At 44.7% G+C, this 16,125-nt stretch overlaps 1 protein-coding gene across 9 annotated transcripts in view; it reads right to left on the reverse strand.

The window, feature by feature from the left end:
- Positions 1-810: 810 nt before the first annotated feature.
- Positions 811-16,125, reverse strand: part of CSNK1G1 (casein kinase 1 gamma 1) — a 174,137-nt gene continuing 158,822 nt past the window's right edge. For 4 of the 9 annotated variants that reach the window (XM_054240455.2, XM_054240454.2, XM_078333345.1 and 1 more), the window contains one exon: positions 811-8,015. In XM_054240455.2, the coding sequence (XP_054096430.1) occupies positions 7,961-8,015 (55 nt within the window). In that variant the 3' untranslated portion in view covers positions 811-7,960. Of the gene's footprint in view, positions 8,016-12,296; positions 12,321-16,125 lie in introns of all 9 variants that reach the window. The other 5 variants (XM_009005052.5, XM_009005045.5, XM_078333343.1 and 2 more) reach the window with 2 other exon arrangements.

Consider the following 16,125-nt stretch of genomic DNA (forward strand, 5'->3'; position numbering starts at 1 on the left):
CAAACTGGAAGGATTCAGTCATGCTCAGATTGACAGTATTTTGTTGGCTACATATGCATGTGTGGTTTCACATTACTCATCAAAGTTCTGTCGGGTCTGGACGCATGTTCCTCATTTGTAGAGCAGAATTATAAAGCTACTAAAGTTGTTCCACAAAGAAGATCCTGATTTCCTGTGTTCTACCACCTGAGAACAACAAGGACACAGGTACTAACATGTGATAATGTCCAAATTATTCCAGAAATATTTATTTATTTTGAGACAAAGTCTTGTTCTGTTGCCTGTGCTGGAGTGCAGTGGTGAGATCTTGGTCTTGGCTCACTGCAAACTCCGCCTCCCAGGTTCAAGCAATTCTCCTGCCTCAGCCTCCTGAGTGGCTTGGATTACAGGCATGCACCACCATGCCCGGCTGATTTTTGTATTTTTAGTAGAGCCAGGGTTTCACCATGTTGGCCAGGCTGGTCTCGAACTCCTGACCTCAAGTGATCCACCCGCCTCAGCCTCCCAGAGTGCTGGGACTACAGGCACAAGCCACCAATGCCTGACCAATATTTATTTCTTCATTAAAAAATAATTTTTTCTTCAGTACTTGACGAGATACAGCAATATTTATTTTTAAAGTGACTCGAAGCGGGAGAAATGTTTAATCCAAAGGAATGAAGCAAGAATGCCAAATTATCAGGCATTTATTTTTGTTCACAGGAGCCTTTAATCACATCAAAATTGGTCCCAGCTAGATTGTTAATTACAAACGAGCCAAGGGAGATTAAAAACAGACAAACCAATCAACCAAACAAACAATGAGAAGTAGCCAAGAAAGTTAAGACATTTTATTTTACATACAAAAAGGGTGCAAACTGAGTCCTTTCCTCCCCAAACTGGGGAAGAGGTATACTTAAAGATCACATTTGTGTTTTCCTTGGTGCCCTAGGAAATGGGCTATTTTGAGATAACATATCAGAACCCATTTTCCATTTTCTCCAAAGCAGGCTACTTCCTCTGCAGAGAAGATTTTCCTAACGGTGCACAAATCTCTCTCCTGGAGGAACCATTTCAAATACACTTGAAATTGACATTCATGTTTAAAAATACTACAAATTTCATTTTCACAGCCGAGCTTTGCGACCAGTGCCAGGGTTTATGAAACATTATACATCTAAAAAAAAAAAAGTAAAAAAAGAGACATTTAACAATAATCAGACACATACACACATTAAAACTGATTTCCACAGCTGATTTATACATTATCTAGTTGTTTAAAAATCGCAATCAACACCTCAACATTTTTTTGAGTACAATGGGCAAAGATCAAAGACAGACAAATAATAATATAATAAATTAGAGCATGTAATACGTCCAATGGGAATTGCTGAATCAACATTTTTTTCCATTGGGGGTATATATTTTTGGTTTCATCTTTATCTTTTCTGCTATTATTCTTTTCTCTGCTTGATAAATGGGGCTCATTCCTAAAGCCAGCTTGCTGAGACACTAATTTCAGAAGCTCACTTGTCACTTGTTTACCTCTGAGAATCCTCAGGAACACATGGCTCCCAGCAGCTTGGGCTGGGTCTTTATGGAAGTGAAATGCACATGGATGAACCCACCCACTCACGTGCGCACACACACAGACACGCAATCACACACTTCCATCTGTAACTATATTTCTCCCCGAAAGAAATGGCTCATCTTTCCTGAGACACTCCTAATAGACTGTTAAGCCTTCTAAAAAAGGCTTTTGGTACAAGGGCTGGCCTGGGATTTGGTCTGGAGCTCATGAACTGAAAATGTCTCACCTGTACTGAAAGATGGGTGGGTGGGGACATTTGGAACAGCTGTCCTCCTGTGGGTGTTAATGGAATGGCTGCACCGCACCCCCATTTATTACCATGAATAATCCTCTGCTCTGAGACCTTATAGATGGTGACGGCACCAGGAAAGTGATTGTGAGGAGCAAAAGAAGAAAAATAAAAGAAATTCTGTCTAAGAACTGAGGTTTCTTTGTAATGTCAAGTCTGGTAATCAAACTAGAAATACATGGAATACATGGTCACTCTTTCCGTTGAAAGGTGATTTACAAATACTGGAAGTGGGTTTTCTGGTTGTGTTTGAGAAAATATGTCAACTACCATTGTGTATTATCCAGGGACCCTACTCACTATTTTGAATACAATGAGAAACCTATTTTTTTGTACTTAGCCACCTGCAGAAGGAGTTAGGTAAGACATTTTTAAGACTGTTTGCTGGGTAAAAGACTTTCAGGATTCCTTACTTGTGGCTTACACACTGCTCAAAACTTTATAAACCCACGGAAGGGCCATGATTGCCTCTTCTTTTTCTTATTCAGAAACAAAATCACTCCCCATATACCAAAAACACAAACAAACTGAAAAAAAAAAACAAAAACAAAAACAAAAAACCCAAAACCCAAAGCCAAAGGAATAAAGGAATCCCAATTTGATTCCTATCAACCCCTCCTGGGAAAGACTAAGAGTCTCTGGAATAAAATAATCCCAATTTGATTCCTATAAACCCCTCATGGGAAAGACTAGGAGTCTCTGCCATCAACCTCTAGATAGGACTTCCCTGGAGTCTGCAAAAGCAAGAACCCAAGACAGAAGCGCCTGTCACTCACGTGGCCAATTCAGATGGGGTGCCTAATTATCCTGGCTCTCTGAGGGTTTCTGAAATGCATCTGCCAACCATAGGGCGGTGGTGGGGATGGTGGCAGTGGTGTGGCAAAGGCAATGTTGGCCGTATGGCGTTGCAGGCTCCCAATCTGAGAAACTAACCTTACTATGGTTCTGCATTGCAGACAGTGCTGTCAGGGCAGCTCAATGGGAGTGGAGAGCGGGTTTAAATATGAAAACAGAAGAGGTGGCTGGGACACAGGAGGCCTGTGGGCTTAGGAGACGCGTTAAACAAAAGTTCTTCTGAGAAGACGTTTTCTAGGCTGCCATGGAGGTTCTCACTTTTGAGAAATGCAGGCCATGCTTGCTCACTGGGAGGATTTTTAAAAATTTTTAGCTTTTACATCAAAAAGTGAAGGCTATAATCTTTAGTAACCACTTTGACATTACATTACCATTGTTACGTACTTCTGGCATTGAAAGTGGTTAGCAGCAGCGAAAATCAACACTCAATAGGCAGCACCAGCATACCTCTCACCGAACTAAGTTTGGAAGTTACTTTAGGGGTGATGGTCACATTTTTTGACTAATGGGCAGGGGCTGTTTTCTAAGTAGTTGGAGTTCATTTAGAAAAAAGAGACAATTAACACTTCTAGAAACGTCAGGATCTCTGCTATCATCCGTAGCTCATGCATCCCGATATAAAATGGGATTTTAACTGGAAGCTAACCTTGAACCTTCTTAGACCCTGTTTGCTGCCAGACAGGCCCCATAATAGCAGAAGAATGTTAATTAAGGCAGTCATGGGCGCACACTGGCTGTCAGGATGCTCTGTCCACCCTTGGGGGCAGTCTCGAGTTGAGATCTCTGGAAAGCGCTAAGGTGCATAGAGCAACTTGACCAACTCTTACATACTTAGACTGCAGACACAAGTGATATACCCTGGTCAAAAGGGAGTATGGGGGACCATTTATGCCTTGGTGAAGTCTTGGCCTGCTTGCCTCAGTCTGTTCAGGATGCAATGTCTGAGGGACTGTAGAGCCTGGGAAAACTTTTTTTTTTTTTTTTTTGAGACGGAGTTTCGCTCTTGTTACCCAGGCTGGAGTGCAATGGCGCGATCTCGGCTCACTGCAACCTCCGCCTCCTGGGTTCAGGCAATTCTCCTGCCTCAGCCTCCTGAGCAGCTGGGATTACAGGCACGCACCACCATGCCCAGCTAATTTTTTGTATTTTTAGTAGAGACGGGGTTTCACCATGTTGATCAGGATGGTCTCGATCTCTTGACCTTGTGATCCACCTGCCTCGGCCTCCCGAAGTGCTGGGATTATAGGCGTAAGCCACCGTGCCCGGCCCGGGAAAACTCTTAATGTATAATATTAAGGTTTTTTTTTTTCTTTAGTGGGAGTCTCGCTCTGTTGCCCAGGCTGGAGTGCAGGGGTGCAATCTTGGCTCACTATAACCTCTGCCTCCCAGGTTCCAGTGATTCTCCTGCCTCAGCCTCCTGAGTAGCTAGGACTACAGACGTGTGCCACCATGCCAGGCTAATTTTTGTATTTTTAGTAGAGATGGGGGTTTCACTATTTTGGCCAGGCTGGTCTCAAACTCCTGACTTCATGATCCGCCCACCTCAGCCTCCCAAAGTGCTGGGATTACAGACATGAGTCACCACGCCTGGCCAATATTAAGGGTTTTCATGAACAGATGCTGAGTTATCTTTCAGAAAAACAATTTCATCAATCCCAAAGAAAAAGATCCTTAGGCACCATAGTTGTGAAATGCAGAAAGCTCAAAAACTACAGCGCAAGTGGACGGGTGGGGACGGGCAGCGACTGCACGCCCTAACTGCAAGGATCTGGCTGAGGCAGACAGCTAAGCAACTGTAGCAATAGGGCTGAGGACGGGGGTCCTGATACACTGATGGAGCTGAAACTGATGATGGCCAATTGCTTCTAGGGTACTCAGGTTTTTTACTTAATTTTAGGGAAGATACCATCAGAATCTCCCAGGTCTGGGACCACCTTGAAGTGCCAATGGCCCTGGAGGATCACCATTACCCTGTATGCTAGATGGACCTGGGATTCTTTACCTTTGTTATGAAAACCAAATATCTAGTAAGAGATTTGCAGTGGTTGGGAGGTGAGAACAGTGTATTAGGAAGGACACTCCCCACAACTGCTCCAATAAATTTTTTTTTTTTTTTGAGATGGAGTTTCGCTCGTTACCCAAGCTGGAGTGCAATGGCGCTATCTCGGCTCACCGCAGCCTCCGCCTCCTGGGCTCAGGCAATTCTCCTGCCTCAGCCTCCCAAGTAGCTGGGACTACAGGCGCGCGCCACCATGCCCAGCTAATTTTTGTATTTTTAGTAGAGACGGGGTTTCACCATGTTGACTAGGATGATCTCGAACTCTTGACCTCGTGATCCACCCGCATCAGCCTCCCAAAGTGCTGGGATTATAGGCGTGAGCCACTGCGCCCGGCCCCAATAAAAATTTTAAGACAAAAAGTCACAAATCCAGCTGCAAGACAGTGTGTGTGTGTGTGTGTGTGTGTGTGTGTGTGTAAGCAGGATGAGGGGATGAAGAGAGGCACTCAGTAGAGTATACAGTGCCGGGATGCTCCAGGCATTGTCACCATTTCCCTCTGCCCTTTTTTTTTTTTTTAAATAGAGTCTCACTCAGTTGCCCAGGCTGGAGTGGTGTGATCTTGGTTCACTGCAATCTCTGCCTCCCAGGCTTAAGTGATTCTCCTGCCTCAACCTCCCGAGTAACTGGGACTACAGGCATGTGCCACCACACCTGGCCAATTTTTGCTGTTGCTGTAGAGATGAGGTTTCACCGTGTTGGCCAGGCTGGTCTCCAACTCCTGACCTCAGGTGATCCACTTGCATCAGCCTCCCAAAGTGCTGGGATTACAGGTGTGAGCCACTGTGCCCAGCCCCACTCTGCCCTCTCTTGAGAGGCAAGGCATTTTCTATACAGGGATGAGAAAAAGTTAAACTTTCTATCAGTAAGTTGGAGTTGCTCAAATCACAACTGAGAAACTATGTAAATTTTAGTGACAGGGCTGTAACCATTAGGTAATGGCAAGGACACAAATCCCAATCTTCAGTCCTTGTGGGGAAGGGGTGTGATACTGCATCTCCCTGCCACTCTATGTTTCATATATAGAAACAATTATAGAAATGACATATTACCATCTTTCCATAAGCTAAGCAGGTTTTATGCCACTGAAATGATATTTCCTAGCCAAGGTCCAATGAAACAGATGAAGCCCAGTACCTCTGATCCATGCTAATGCTGCTATTTCTGCTCTGTGTAAGGTACATCAAGGGAATTTTCAAGAAATGCCAACTACCAGAAAATATCTCACACCCTTCAGTCCAAAAGACAGCCCTGTACCTCAAGCCAGAGGTGAAGACTTCTATGCTCCACAAAACATCAGACTAAGTCACCGACCAGCCATTGTGCTCCATAGTTAGCTCTCTACTCCCAGATACAAGACCTCCTTCCTGATGTAAATGACCCGTTCTCTTCTGTCACCTCTGCAATGAGGAGTCATTGTTTGGTTAAGCCACTAAACTCAAATGAAAACTGGGCATGAGAAGAGTAACTCCACACATGAAAAACTTGTCAAACGTGAATGAGGAACCAAGATCCTTCACAGTAGTACCTCATATGAAAACACCATGGGGGAAGCAGAGGGCATACGGGGGAAAACATGCTCAGAGGCAATGGCCACTTTTCTGGAAGGAGTCTATGTCCAATTGAGAAGATAATTTCAGACCTTTTGCTCCAGTCTCCTTTTCCCTGGAATATTCCAGCACCAATCAATCTTTCCCTTCTTTTAACTGCAGCCCCACCTACTGCACCCTAAGCCTACTGCTATGGACCTGCTGGGAGAAGAGCTTCATGAGCCTGGTTTCTGGTAAGGCGGGCCAGCTACAGCTCAGCCATTAGGGCAGACAGGATACACTGATTTCCTTTTCCTGGCCCTATAATGCCATACCCTGAGGCTCCTCTGGCAGGTGGAAGGCAGGTTTACCATCCTCCTCTTTTTTCCCACTAATGGCAATATGGTGGTGGCTGTTCCATCATTAATTTGTCCCTCAAATCACCAGGAAGTTACATGGCTATCCAGCTGGAAGTCCCTGGCAGCAGATAAAACAATATCAACTTTTTTTGTTAAGCATCTCCGACTCTGGGATAAGCTGTTTTCTGGTCACAGTCTGGCTCAGCTGGCTCATCTCATGCGCTGGAGAGCTGGGTTTTCAAATTGTAAGCTGATTAGGTCAAGACGCTCTGGTAGGGACATTCTTCAGCTGCTGAGAAGATGAATGAAAATTCAAGTATGTTTTCTTGTCAACCTGAGTGTTCACTCAGAATGACACCGAGTTTGGCTTCTCTTCTGGGTGCTGCAGATCCAACTCTTTCCACTGAGAATGTCCTCTGGACCCACGTTCTGTCTGAATGGCTTGGCTGGCCCCGTCCCCCTCAAAATAGATAAAAGTAAAACCCCAAATATAACCAGACACAATATGCATCTGCATGTTTTTGTTTTCGTTTTTTTTAAAAAAACTAAAAGTGCAATAAAGTCAGTTTTCTTTCCTTTGCTCAGAACAATTTTCATTGTCCTACTACCACCTGGAGAAAAAGAGTTTGTCAAGAAAGCTAAGAACGCCAACATACACGGACAGTAGACTGCAGAGTGCTCACAGCTTGTGTCCTACAGTGTAACTTCACAGGAGGGAGGGAAGAAGGAACCTGAACCCCATGGCCAGCTGGGATGAATGCTGCACAGGCACAGAGGAAGAGGAAACCATACTGCCAGGCACACCGGAGACACAGAGAAGTTCTTCTCCAGCCTAGGTTTGCCATTTTCCTCCTACCTTCTTGGCCTTACCCCCAGCCTCTTGATCTCCTTCTGCAGACAAAGCCTTTAGCTCACTAGGTTTTATGCTGGAGAGGGTTGAGGGTGGGGTAAAAAACAGGAGTAAACTAAGGGGAGTAAGAATAGTAGTCCTTGAGTTTTTGTGAATGACACCTTCACTGTAAACAATGGGAAGGAGAGTCAACCAGGCAGCCCTATGGGCAAGCAGTGGAGGAACAGCCGCTCTGGGACCTGCTCAGAGCCTTAGGCAGGCGGGGATCGCCAATGACCCATTAGGCCCTGGCTGCCCGCACTGGCTCCTTCTGGGGGCATCTGTTTTCTTCTTTTTGGTTTGGATATCCACCCTCCCCCAAAGAGGAGTCCCTTCCAATGAGAAATGGCAGGAGCTGCAGGTACAATTGAGTCAGAGTCCCCAGGGCCTGAGGACTCCTAGGAGGCACTGGTCACTTGTGGCGCTGAGCAGTCTTCTTCCTTTTCCTCTTAAAGAAACAGCAGCACCTGGAGCACAAGGAACATTGCAAGTCAGTGCGGGAGGCCTGCAGCTTCCAGCAGACTTCTGCCTGCTTCTGCTTCCTGCAGGGGGTGGGGTGTTCCCACTGGCACCCACCCCTAGGGACCGCCCACCATCTACAGTGCACGCACTGGAGGCAGTGGGCAGTGTCTGCCAGGAAAGCCAAAGGAAATAGCTGTTTGATTTTAATCTGTAGTCACCCTGCCTAATTACTACAATGGTTCTGAAATAGGGATTACTGTAAGGAGGATGAAGAAGGCTTCTTTTGTAGTTTAGCCCCCAACCCAGATGCCTCACCTTATCAAGAACCAAGACTGGGGTTCCTCAGGGCTGCATAAAACTAGTCTACACTGTCTACTCCTTGATACTGAGGGCACAATTATTTAATGCAACTCACTGACCAGAGGGCAGGCAGGATAAATTAAGGCAAACAAATCCCATGATAAGTATGATGTCTGGAACTGCGGGAGGATCTTGGCATGTTAACAGTGAAGGATTAACAATTCTCTCCATCCCCCTCTCTGCACTCACCCAAGTACCCAAAGTAGGCAGAAGAGGCCCTGACTCTAATAGGAACTGTGAGCCACACCTCCTGACTGACATCAGTACAGCTCTCCTCTCCATTTGGAGTGGACCACTGCCATAACCCAGGAGGTGTCCATCGGGATGCTCTCACTCCCCAAACTGGGGACTCCCCAATTTAGCTTCCTGAGACTGCTGCTGTGCCAGATGAGGTTTATAAACTGCCCCTGTCTAGGATGGAGTTGGTGTTGGCTCCTTTACGAGTCCTCCAAGTTCTGTTCCCTGGGGACTAGCCACAGTTCTGGCACACCCCTAAGTCTGAGAATCCCACCTCCTCCCTCCTGTCTTTAGAACAGGAAGCATCACTCTTACTCAGGCAGTCCAGAAGTGGGTGATGAGTACAATTTGCACAAGATATGTCCTTTCCAGGGAGCTGATATATGGGGAGTGGGAATGTAAGGGACAGAAGGTGGTGGATGAGTCAAAGATGCCAGATGATAGAGGGCAGTAAAGTTGGAAGTATAGCTCCGATTTGCTAGACCCTTGAAAGAAAAGCTTTTCTGAGAAAACTATATTTGAGTCTCTTGCCTAATCATTGCAGGAGTAATGCCAGCAATATTCACATGGAAATAAAGACTGTCACTTACTTCCCATACCCCTGGGTATTCCACTGTAGCCACGATTCCCTCTCTGTTTAGACTCCTTGGCATTCCTACATCCAATGGACTAGTTATCAAAAACTGGAAAAAGTTTCTAAGAATGCAGAAACAAACACTGACATAGACCATGATGGGGTTTAATCATATCTGAATGAATTAAACATGAACATTTTAGAAATGGGAATTTCTTAAGAGGGTCTTTGGAAAGATTTTCTCTGAAAGTATCAATTACATTTGTGAGGATTAATGGATGCAAATATAATCACTAAGCGAAGTGTCATGTGTATTTGGAAACTGTAAATTCTTTTACATAAAAGTGACCAGATTTTTTATTGTTAAAAATAATTCTCAGTGGAAACCCTAGGTAAAAATTCAAGAAGAAAGGGTGTCTTTCTTTCTCCCCCCTCCCTCCCTCCCTCCCTTCCTCCTTCCTTCCTTCGACAGAGTCTCACTTTTTCTTTCTTTCTTTCTTTTCTTGACAGAGCCTCGCTCTGTCACTCAGGCTGGAGTGCTGCAATAGCACGATCTCTGCTCACTGCAGCCTCCACCTCCTGGGCTCAAGCGATTCTCCTGCCTTAGCCTCCCGAGTAGCTGGGACTACAGGCGCCCACCCCCACGCCCAGCTACTTTTTATATTTTTAGTAGAGACGGGGTTTCACCCTCTTGGCCAGGCTGGTCTCAAACTCCTGACCTCAAATGATCCACCTGCCTTGGCCTCCCAAAGTGCTGGGATTACAAGCATAAGCCACCACGCCCGGCCCAGATAGTGTTTTTCTATAAGTATGCTTTAGAAATCTTGGACATTTTCCAAGACGAATGTCCTGAAATTAGTAACAAAAGAAGCATATTAAATCTCTATTTCAATAGACTTACCTCTTTTCTTCTGAATCATGATTTTCAAAGGCATTACAAATTTTAAGTCAACTTCTTAATCTTTTTGGAGGATGCTAAGATGATGATTTTGCGTTTTTCAGAAAGCAATTAAAAATAGTTTAAAATATTGTTTAGGTCAATTTCAAACTTTACCATGATTTCTCTTTCACCTCCTCCAAGGCAAGTTATAAGAATTAATGTCTGCTTACAAGCATATCATAACTGGCTGTGCAATGCTGAACCCACCTGACTAAAAGGGAGTGTGAGCTGTGGTTCAAACGAGTTGGAATATTTCAAATTTAGAGCCCTAGATTAATCTTTGCTAGTTATTGTGGTTACAGCTCCAGCAGTGGCAAAGGCTTTTTAATAATTCCACCTACAAGAAAGCAGGCCCCACAATGGGTTCAATTCTTTGGTGTCTGTGGTAACTATTTGCAACAGGATCCATTAAACTGGGTCAGAATCTAGACCAAGTCCACTGACTGACTCCATTCAGATATGTTACTCTCAGAAGAGAATGAAGGCAGGTGATGGACTCTTCATGGCTTAGGTTTCCTTCCAGGTGATTCTTTGACTGTTTAGATGACTAGAAGTTCTCAACATGCTGGAGTCAAAACTGAAGCAAGTCTCCCTAGTCACAAGCCATCTAGTGCTCTTCCCCCAGGCCTCTGACCCACTACCTTTCCACACGGCTTTCTTATTACGTCCTGGTTCTCTCTCTTCAGCTATTCCTCTGCTGTGTTCCTTTTCTCTGCCATACGTGTACATTCTTCCTTTCTTCTAATACTTAATTCAAGTCCTGCAGTGCTGACAAGGACTTCGTTGACCATCCTGTCCATAGTGACCTCTAGGCCCCTCAGCCTCTCAAGGGCAATAATCTAAACGTCCTGGAGAACTTCTTGTCCTTTCATGTGTATGTCTTGTCTCTTCAGCTAGGTGGTACCTATGATCTTTGGGACACATTTTGTAACTCGCCTTCCGCCCTGCTAGAGTTCCAAGCATGGGGTTGGATGAGCACAGAAGAGGCCCTGGAGTATTGGAAGTAAGGATCATGTGACTGACACCTCACAGGAAAAAACAGACCACCACAATATCGGATTACACAGACACATATTTGCAAAACAAATTGCCCAAATGCACTCTTTGATCCCCTAAGACTATAAATCTGACCTCAACAAAACCCGGTTGTTTTCTTTAATACATTCCTGTCCCTAAGGAAGCCCCTGTAGGCAATCTGGCTTAGATAGTTAGGGTTCAGAAACCAGTGCCCACCCACTCACTTTAGACAAATAGAAACATGGCAGTCATGAAGTCTAGCAGGCTGTTACCTCATGTAGAACATGACTCTGTGTGTGCAAACAATGTGGGAGAGTTAAAATTCCAGACTGCACAGACCAACAAGTTCAGGAGGACCTCAAAGATCACAGGCAAGAGAGCAGCGGAAGGGCTCTGTCTTGTAGGAGGAATGTTCCTCACCACACACAGATTCTTTAGGGTTTCTCCTTCCATAAACTCCATGTGATTCCTAAAAATACATTCCAGGGACCTTTTCCAGGAGTGGAAAAGACAGGCTCCAATATATCAATTAGCTGAGTCAGCCCTTGGCCTACTAAACTCTCATATTAAAGACAATAAACAAAAACAAAACAATTCTCAAAACAACAACAACAAAACATTCACCCCCCCGAAGAAGGAGGTCCCCTTTTTTGAGGTTCCTACTCTAAAGATGGAAGAGCCGGATGAATCAAAAAAAGTCAGATTTTCCCAAAGCCAATTTTCCAGGTTAGAGACCATGTTGCAAAATATAAGATTATCCATTAACAACTAACTATCCTTGTGGCTAGGAGTAAACACAACTGCTATGTAAAAACTTATATAGCAATCTTGCCCTTTTACCTCTGTCCCTCTCCATATCTGGTTATATTAATTTGGGAGAAAATTCACTCAGCTAAAAATAGATCTTGGATACTGTGGGATACTGTTACAGCAGGAGGAGGCAGCGATAAGGTGGGTTTGAAAGAAGGAATAGATTAATTCCTGGGTCCAGGCCTGCCCCATCCCCACCTTATGGATCTAGATCCCCAGTCAGGGTGGTTATGGCACAAGGAGTCCTATGGAAGTCACTGAATGTTCCTAAGGCGTTTTGTTTGGCTTTGCCAATCCCAGCCTAGTCTGGTCCACTCCCCTTGCAATGGACTGGAGAGAGGGACTCACCACAGGTTGAGCATTTTCAGGCAGCTACAGAGTATATAAAGAGAAAAACACAGAAAGGAAGAGAGAGAAAGAGAGAGATATTAGTCCACAGAGGTGAGATGAAAGCGACTCCCTGTGCGCCATGCAAACATGCAGTATGTGTCTGTGTTTAGTTTCTTCTTCTGTCAAGGTAGGGTGAGTAGGCCCAGGCCACTTGGTCCCTACGTTAAAGTGGAGGGTTTGGACAGGAGCCTGACAGAAGCATCAAGTGGGAGCTGGATCTCAGGGGTAAGGCAAAACAGAAAGAGTTGGTGGGAGCTCGAGGGTGGCTTTCCTGGGCAACTTCTAGGAAGGCAGCAGGGGAAAAAGCAAATGACCCTGCCTGTAAGAACTCAATCAAGCACCAGGGGTGAACCATTTTTGTTCCCACATGAAGTCTTGCTGTACAATATTAAGCTAACCTCCCAACTTTTCTGAGGGAAAAAGAAAGTCCCTAGCCTTTGTACAAGCCCACCATGCCTGATTAAAGCAGCTAGCAGCTCCTCCTCTAGAGAGGGAGAGAAGGTTTAAGCGACACTTACTTTATCTTACTAGAAGATGAATCAGAGGGAGGAGGGTTACTGCTCTGTAATAAGGTGTAACTACCAGAGAAGGACCTAAATTCTACTCTTGTTATAATGCTCAGGAGAAATGAGGTTCATATTTGTTAAATTATAGCTGAAGTATGGATAATCAAAAATTCCTGTATTCTAACAAAAATCAATCAAAAAGCTGCCTGCCCCCACTACCCTTTTAACCATAAACAAGGACATATGTCCTGGAGCTAGAGAAAAAGGGAATTCAAATGTTCATTTTGTATATAGAACAAAAGCCAAGACCCTGTTATTTCTTTCCACTCTTACGCTAAACAAGCTGGATGAGGAATCCAAAATCAAAAGCCTGTAAGTGAAGGTTTTACGCGGTCTCCCCAGGACTGAAGTGCGTCTCAATAAGCATCAGCCCCTCTACCCAACAAGCAGGCTACATGAACAAATACATCACAGCTGCGTGCAATGAGGGGCTGTTTGGAACACCTCGTGCTTCTCTAGCTGTGACTTCTTCCCATGAAAATGATCAACCAGGTGGACATAGGGCTACCTTTTCCTTGCCCCCCCGCCACAAAGGCCCAGAAGAATAACACATGGCTGGGCCCTGACAGTTCTCTGGGCAAGGTGGATTGGTAGCCCATGAAATCACTAAATCCCCTAAGCCATGAGCTTCAGGATGACATACGGTGAAATATAATTACTCCCCTATGCTTTCTACACCTTTCAGATGGTCCAGACCTGAAGCTGGTGGCAAAGAGGCACACTTGTCCTTTTTGCTAAATGACAAGACTTTAAATTCTCCTTACATTCTAGAGGTTAGAGTATACCAATACAGAATACACCAGATTGAAATCTCTGTGTGAATGAGCCCATACCTTACACACAGAACACAAATACCACACTCACATACACAATTAGTATACACATTTACCAAAATGAGATGAGATGAATGGGTTCAAAAAATAAACCTGCATAGGGCATAAGACTAAAGCCCATTTGATTATTACAGTCAAAGTATATTATTAAATCCAAAGCTAAACTTCTAGCCTCCAAAGTAACAGCCACAAATGTGAATTGAGAATGGGGTGGGTGCTGGGAACAGGTATGGCCGTCCTCCAAGCCCTGACAATGTTTAGATCAGACCATGCTTAGTACAGTAGTTCTTAACACTGGCTACGCATTAGAGTGACCTGAACTTTTTTTTCTTTTTCTTTTTTCCACTGCAACAGTCTACCCAAATGAGATGACCTGAACTTTTAACATTCTTGATGCTCAGGCCACATTTCAATAAATTAAATCAGAATCCCTGGGGCTAGACTCAGACATTTGTATTTTTTAACATGCCCTAGGTGACTCCAAAGTGTAGCCAGTTGAGAGCCCAGAGGGTGGGCTCTTAAATAAACATATTGTTTATTTAAGAGAATGTAATTTTGTATGAAAATCGAAAAATTGTGAGTACCATTAATATCTCCACAGTCCCTGAGACTAGAAAGCATGTTTCCTTACTAAAATGGTCTTTTCCTGGCAGATTCAGCATATCTTATGTATCAGTGCCTTATACAAGCTGGGAGAAGAGCTCTGAGGCTACCTACAGTTAGCAGGGGCTCAACAAGAGAGAGTCAAGTCATCCTCATTCACTTTCGATATATTAGGTAGGAGTCCTCAAGCTGCGGTTTTCCAAGCAAAAAACTTTTTTTTTCTTTTTTTGAGACAGAGTCTCCTCTGTCACCAGGCTGGAGTGCAATGGCACGATCTCAGCTCACTGCAACCTCCGCCTCCTGGGTTCAAGCAATTCTCTTGCCTCAGCCTCCTGAGTAGCTGAGATTACAGGCACATGCCACCACGCCCAGCTAATTTTTGTATTTTTAGCAGGGACAGGGTTTCACCATTTTGGCCAGGATGGTCTCTATCTCTTGATCTTGTGATCTTCCTGCTTCAGCCTCCCAAAGTGCTGGGATTACAGTCATGAGCCACTGTATCTGGCCAAAAACTTTTTTTTTTTTTTTTTTTTGGAGACAAGGTCTTACCTGCTGCCCAGGCTGGAGTACAGTGGCACAACCACAGCTCACTGCAGCCTCGACCTACCAAGTACCTGGGACTACAGGTGCACACCACCATGCCCAGCTAATTTTTAATTTTTTTGTAGAGATGAAATCTCATTATGTTGCCCAGGCTGGTGTCAAACCCCTAGACTCAAGTGATCCTCCTCCCTTAGATTCCCAAGTGCTAAGAGTACAGGCATGAGCTACCATACCTGGCTAAAAAGGGCTTCTTGAAGGCAAAGTGAGCTCATCAAAAAGATTGGCAGGGCTTGGCACAGTAGTTCATGCCTGTAATCTCAGCACTTTGGGAGGCTAAGGCAGGAGGATCACTTGAGCCTTGGGAATAGAGGCTACAGTGAGCCATGATTGTGCCACTGCACTCCAGCTTTGGCAACAGAGGGAGACGCTTTTTCAAAAAATAAATAAATTGGCTGGGCACGGTGCTCACGCCTGTAATCCCAGCACTTGGGAGGCCAAGGCGGGTGGATCACGAGATCAAGAGATCGAGACCATCCTGGTCAACATGGTGAAACCCTGTCTCTACTAAAAATACAAAAAATTAACTGGGCATGGTGGCGTGTGCCTGTAATCCCAGCTACTCGGGAGGCTGAGGCAGGAGAATTGCCTGAATCCAAGAGGCAGAGGTTGTGGTGAACTGAGATCACGCCATTGCACTCTAGCCTGGGTAACAAGAGCGAAACGCCATCTCAAAAATAAATAAATAATTAAATAAATTTTAAAAATGGGCAGGAGACCAGGGAAATAGGCAGGAAAGACAAAGTGTACCTGGAAGGAGGAAGAATGCAGCTCTCGGTGGCATTTTACTAACTTACACTCATAGGTATAAGCGTGTTCTGGCTTGTATTAAGCTACTTGGGGGCTCATGAGACTACTTAGATGCAATAGCTGTGTACAATAACCTAGAAATAGGTTGTCTACTTCAGAAAAAAAAGACACTGTGATATCCTGAAGGTTCTCAAAGGGCTCACAAGAAAGGTCCTCCAGATCAGGGACAGCAGCAGTTACTGACTCATGGTGTCTCTATCTCTCCCTACCTGGTATCTTCTTGGAGTCTAAATCTGGATCTAAATTTGGGATGGGGGAAAAACGGGAAAAAAGTGGTAGAAATGCTGCTTTTGCAGCCGAATCGGCAGTTAGTTCACCTTCCACCCCAGATTTTAAGAGTTTAAACACAGACCATGCAGTGCACCAAGGGGCTGG

This window comes from Callithrix jacchus, chromosome 8 (genome assembly GCF_049354715.1).
Source record: "Callithrix jacchus isolate 240 chromosome 8, calJac240_pri, whole genome shotgun sequence".
Classification (NCBI taxonomy): domain Eukaryota; kingdom Metazoa; phylum Chordata; class Mammalia; order Primates; family Cebidae; genus Callithrix; species Callithrix jacchus.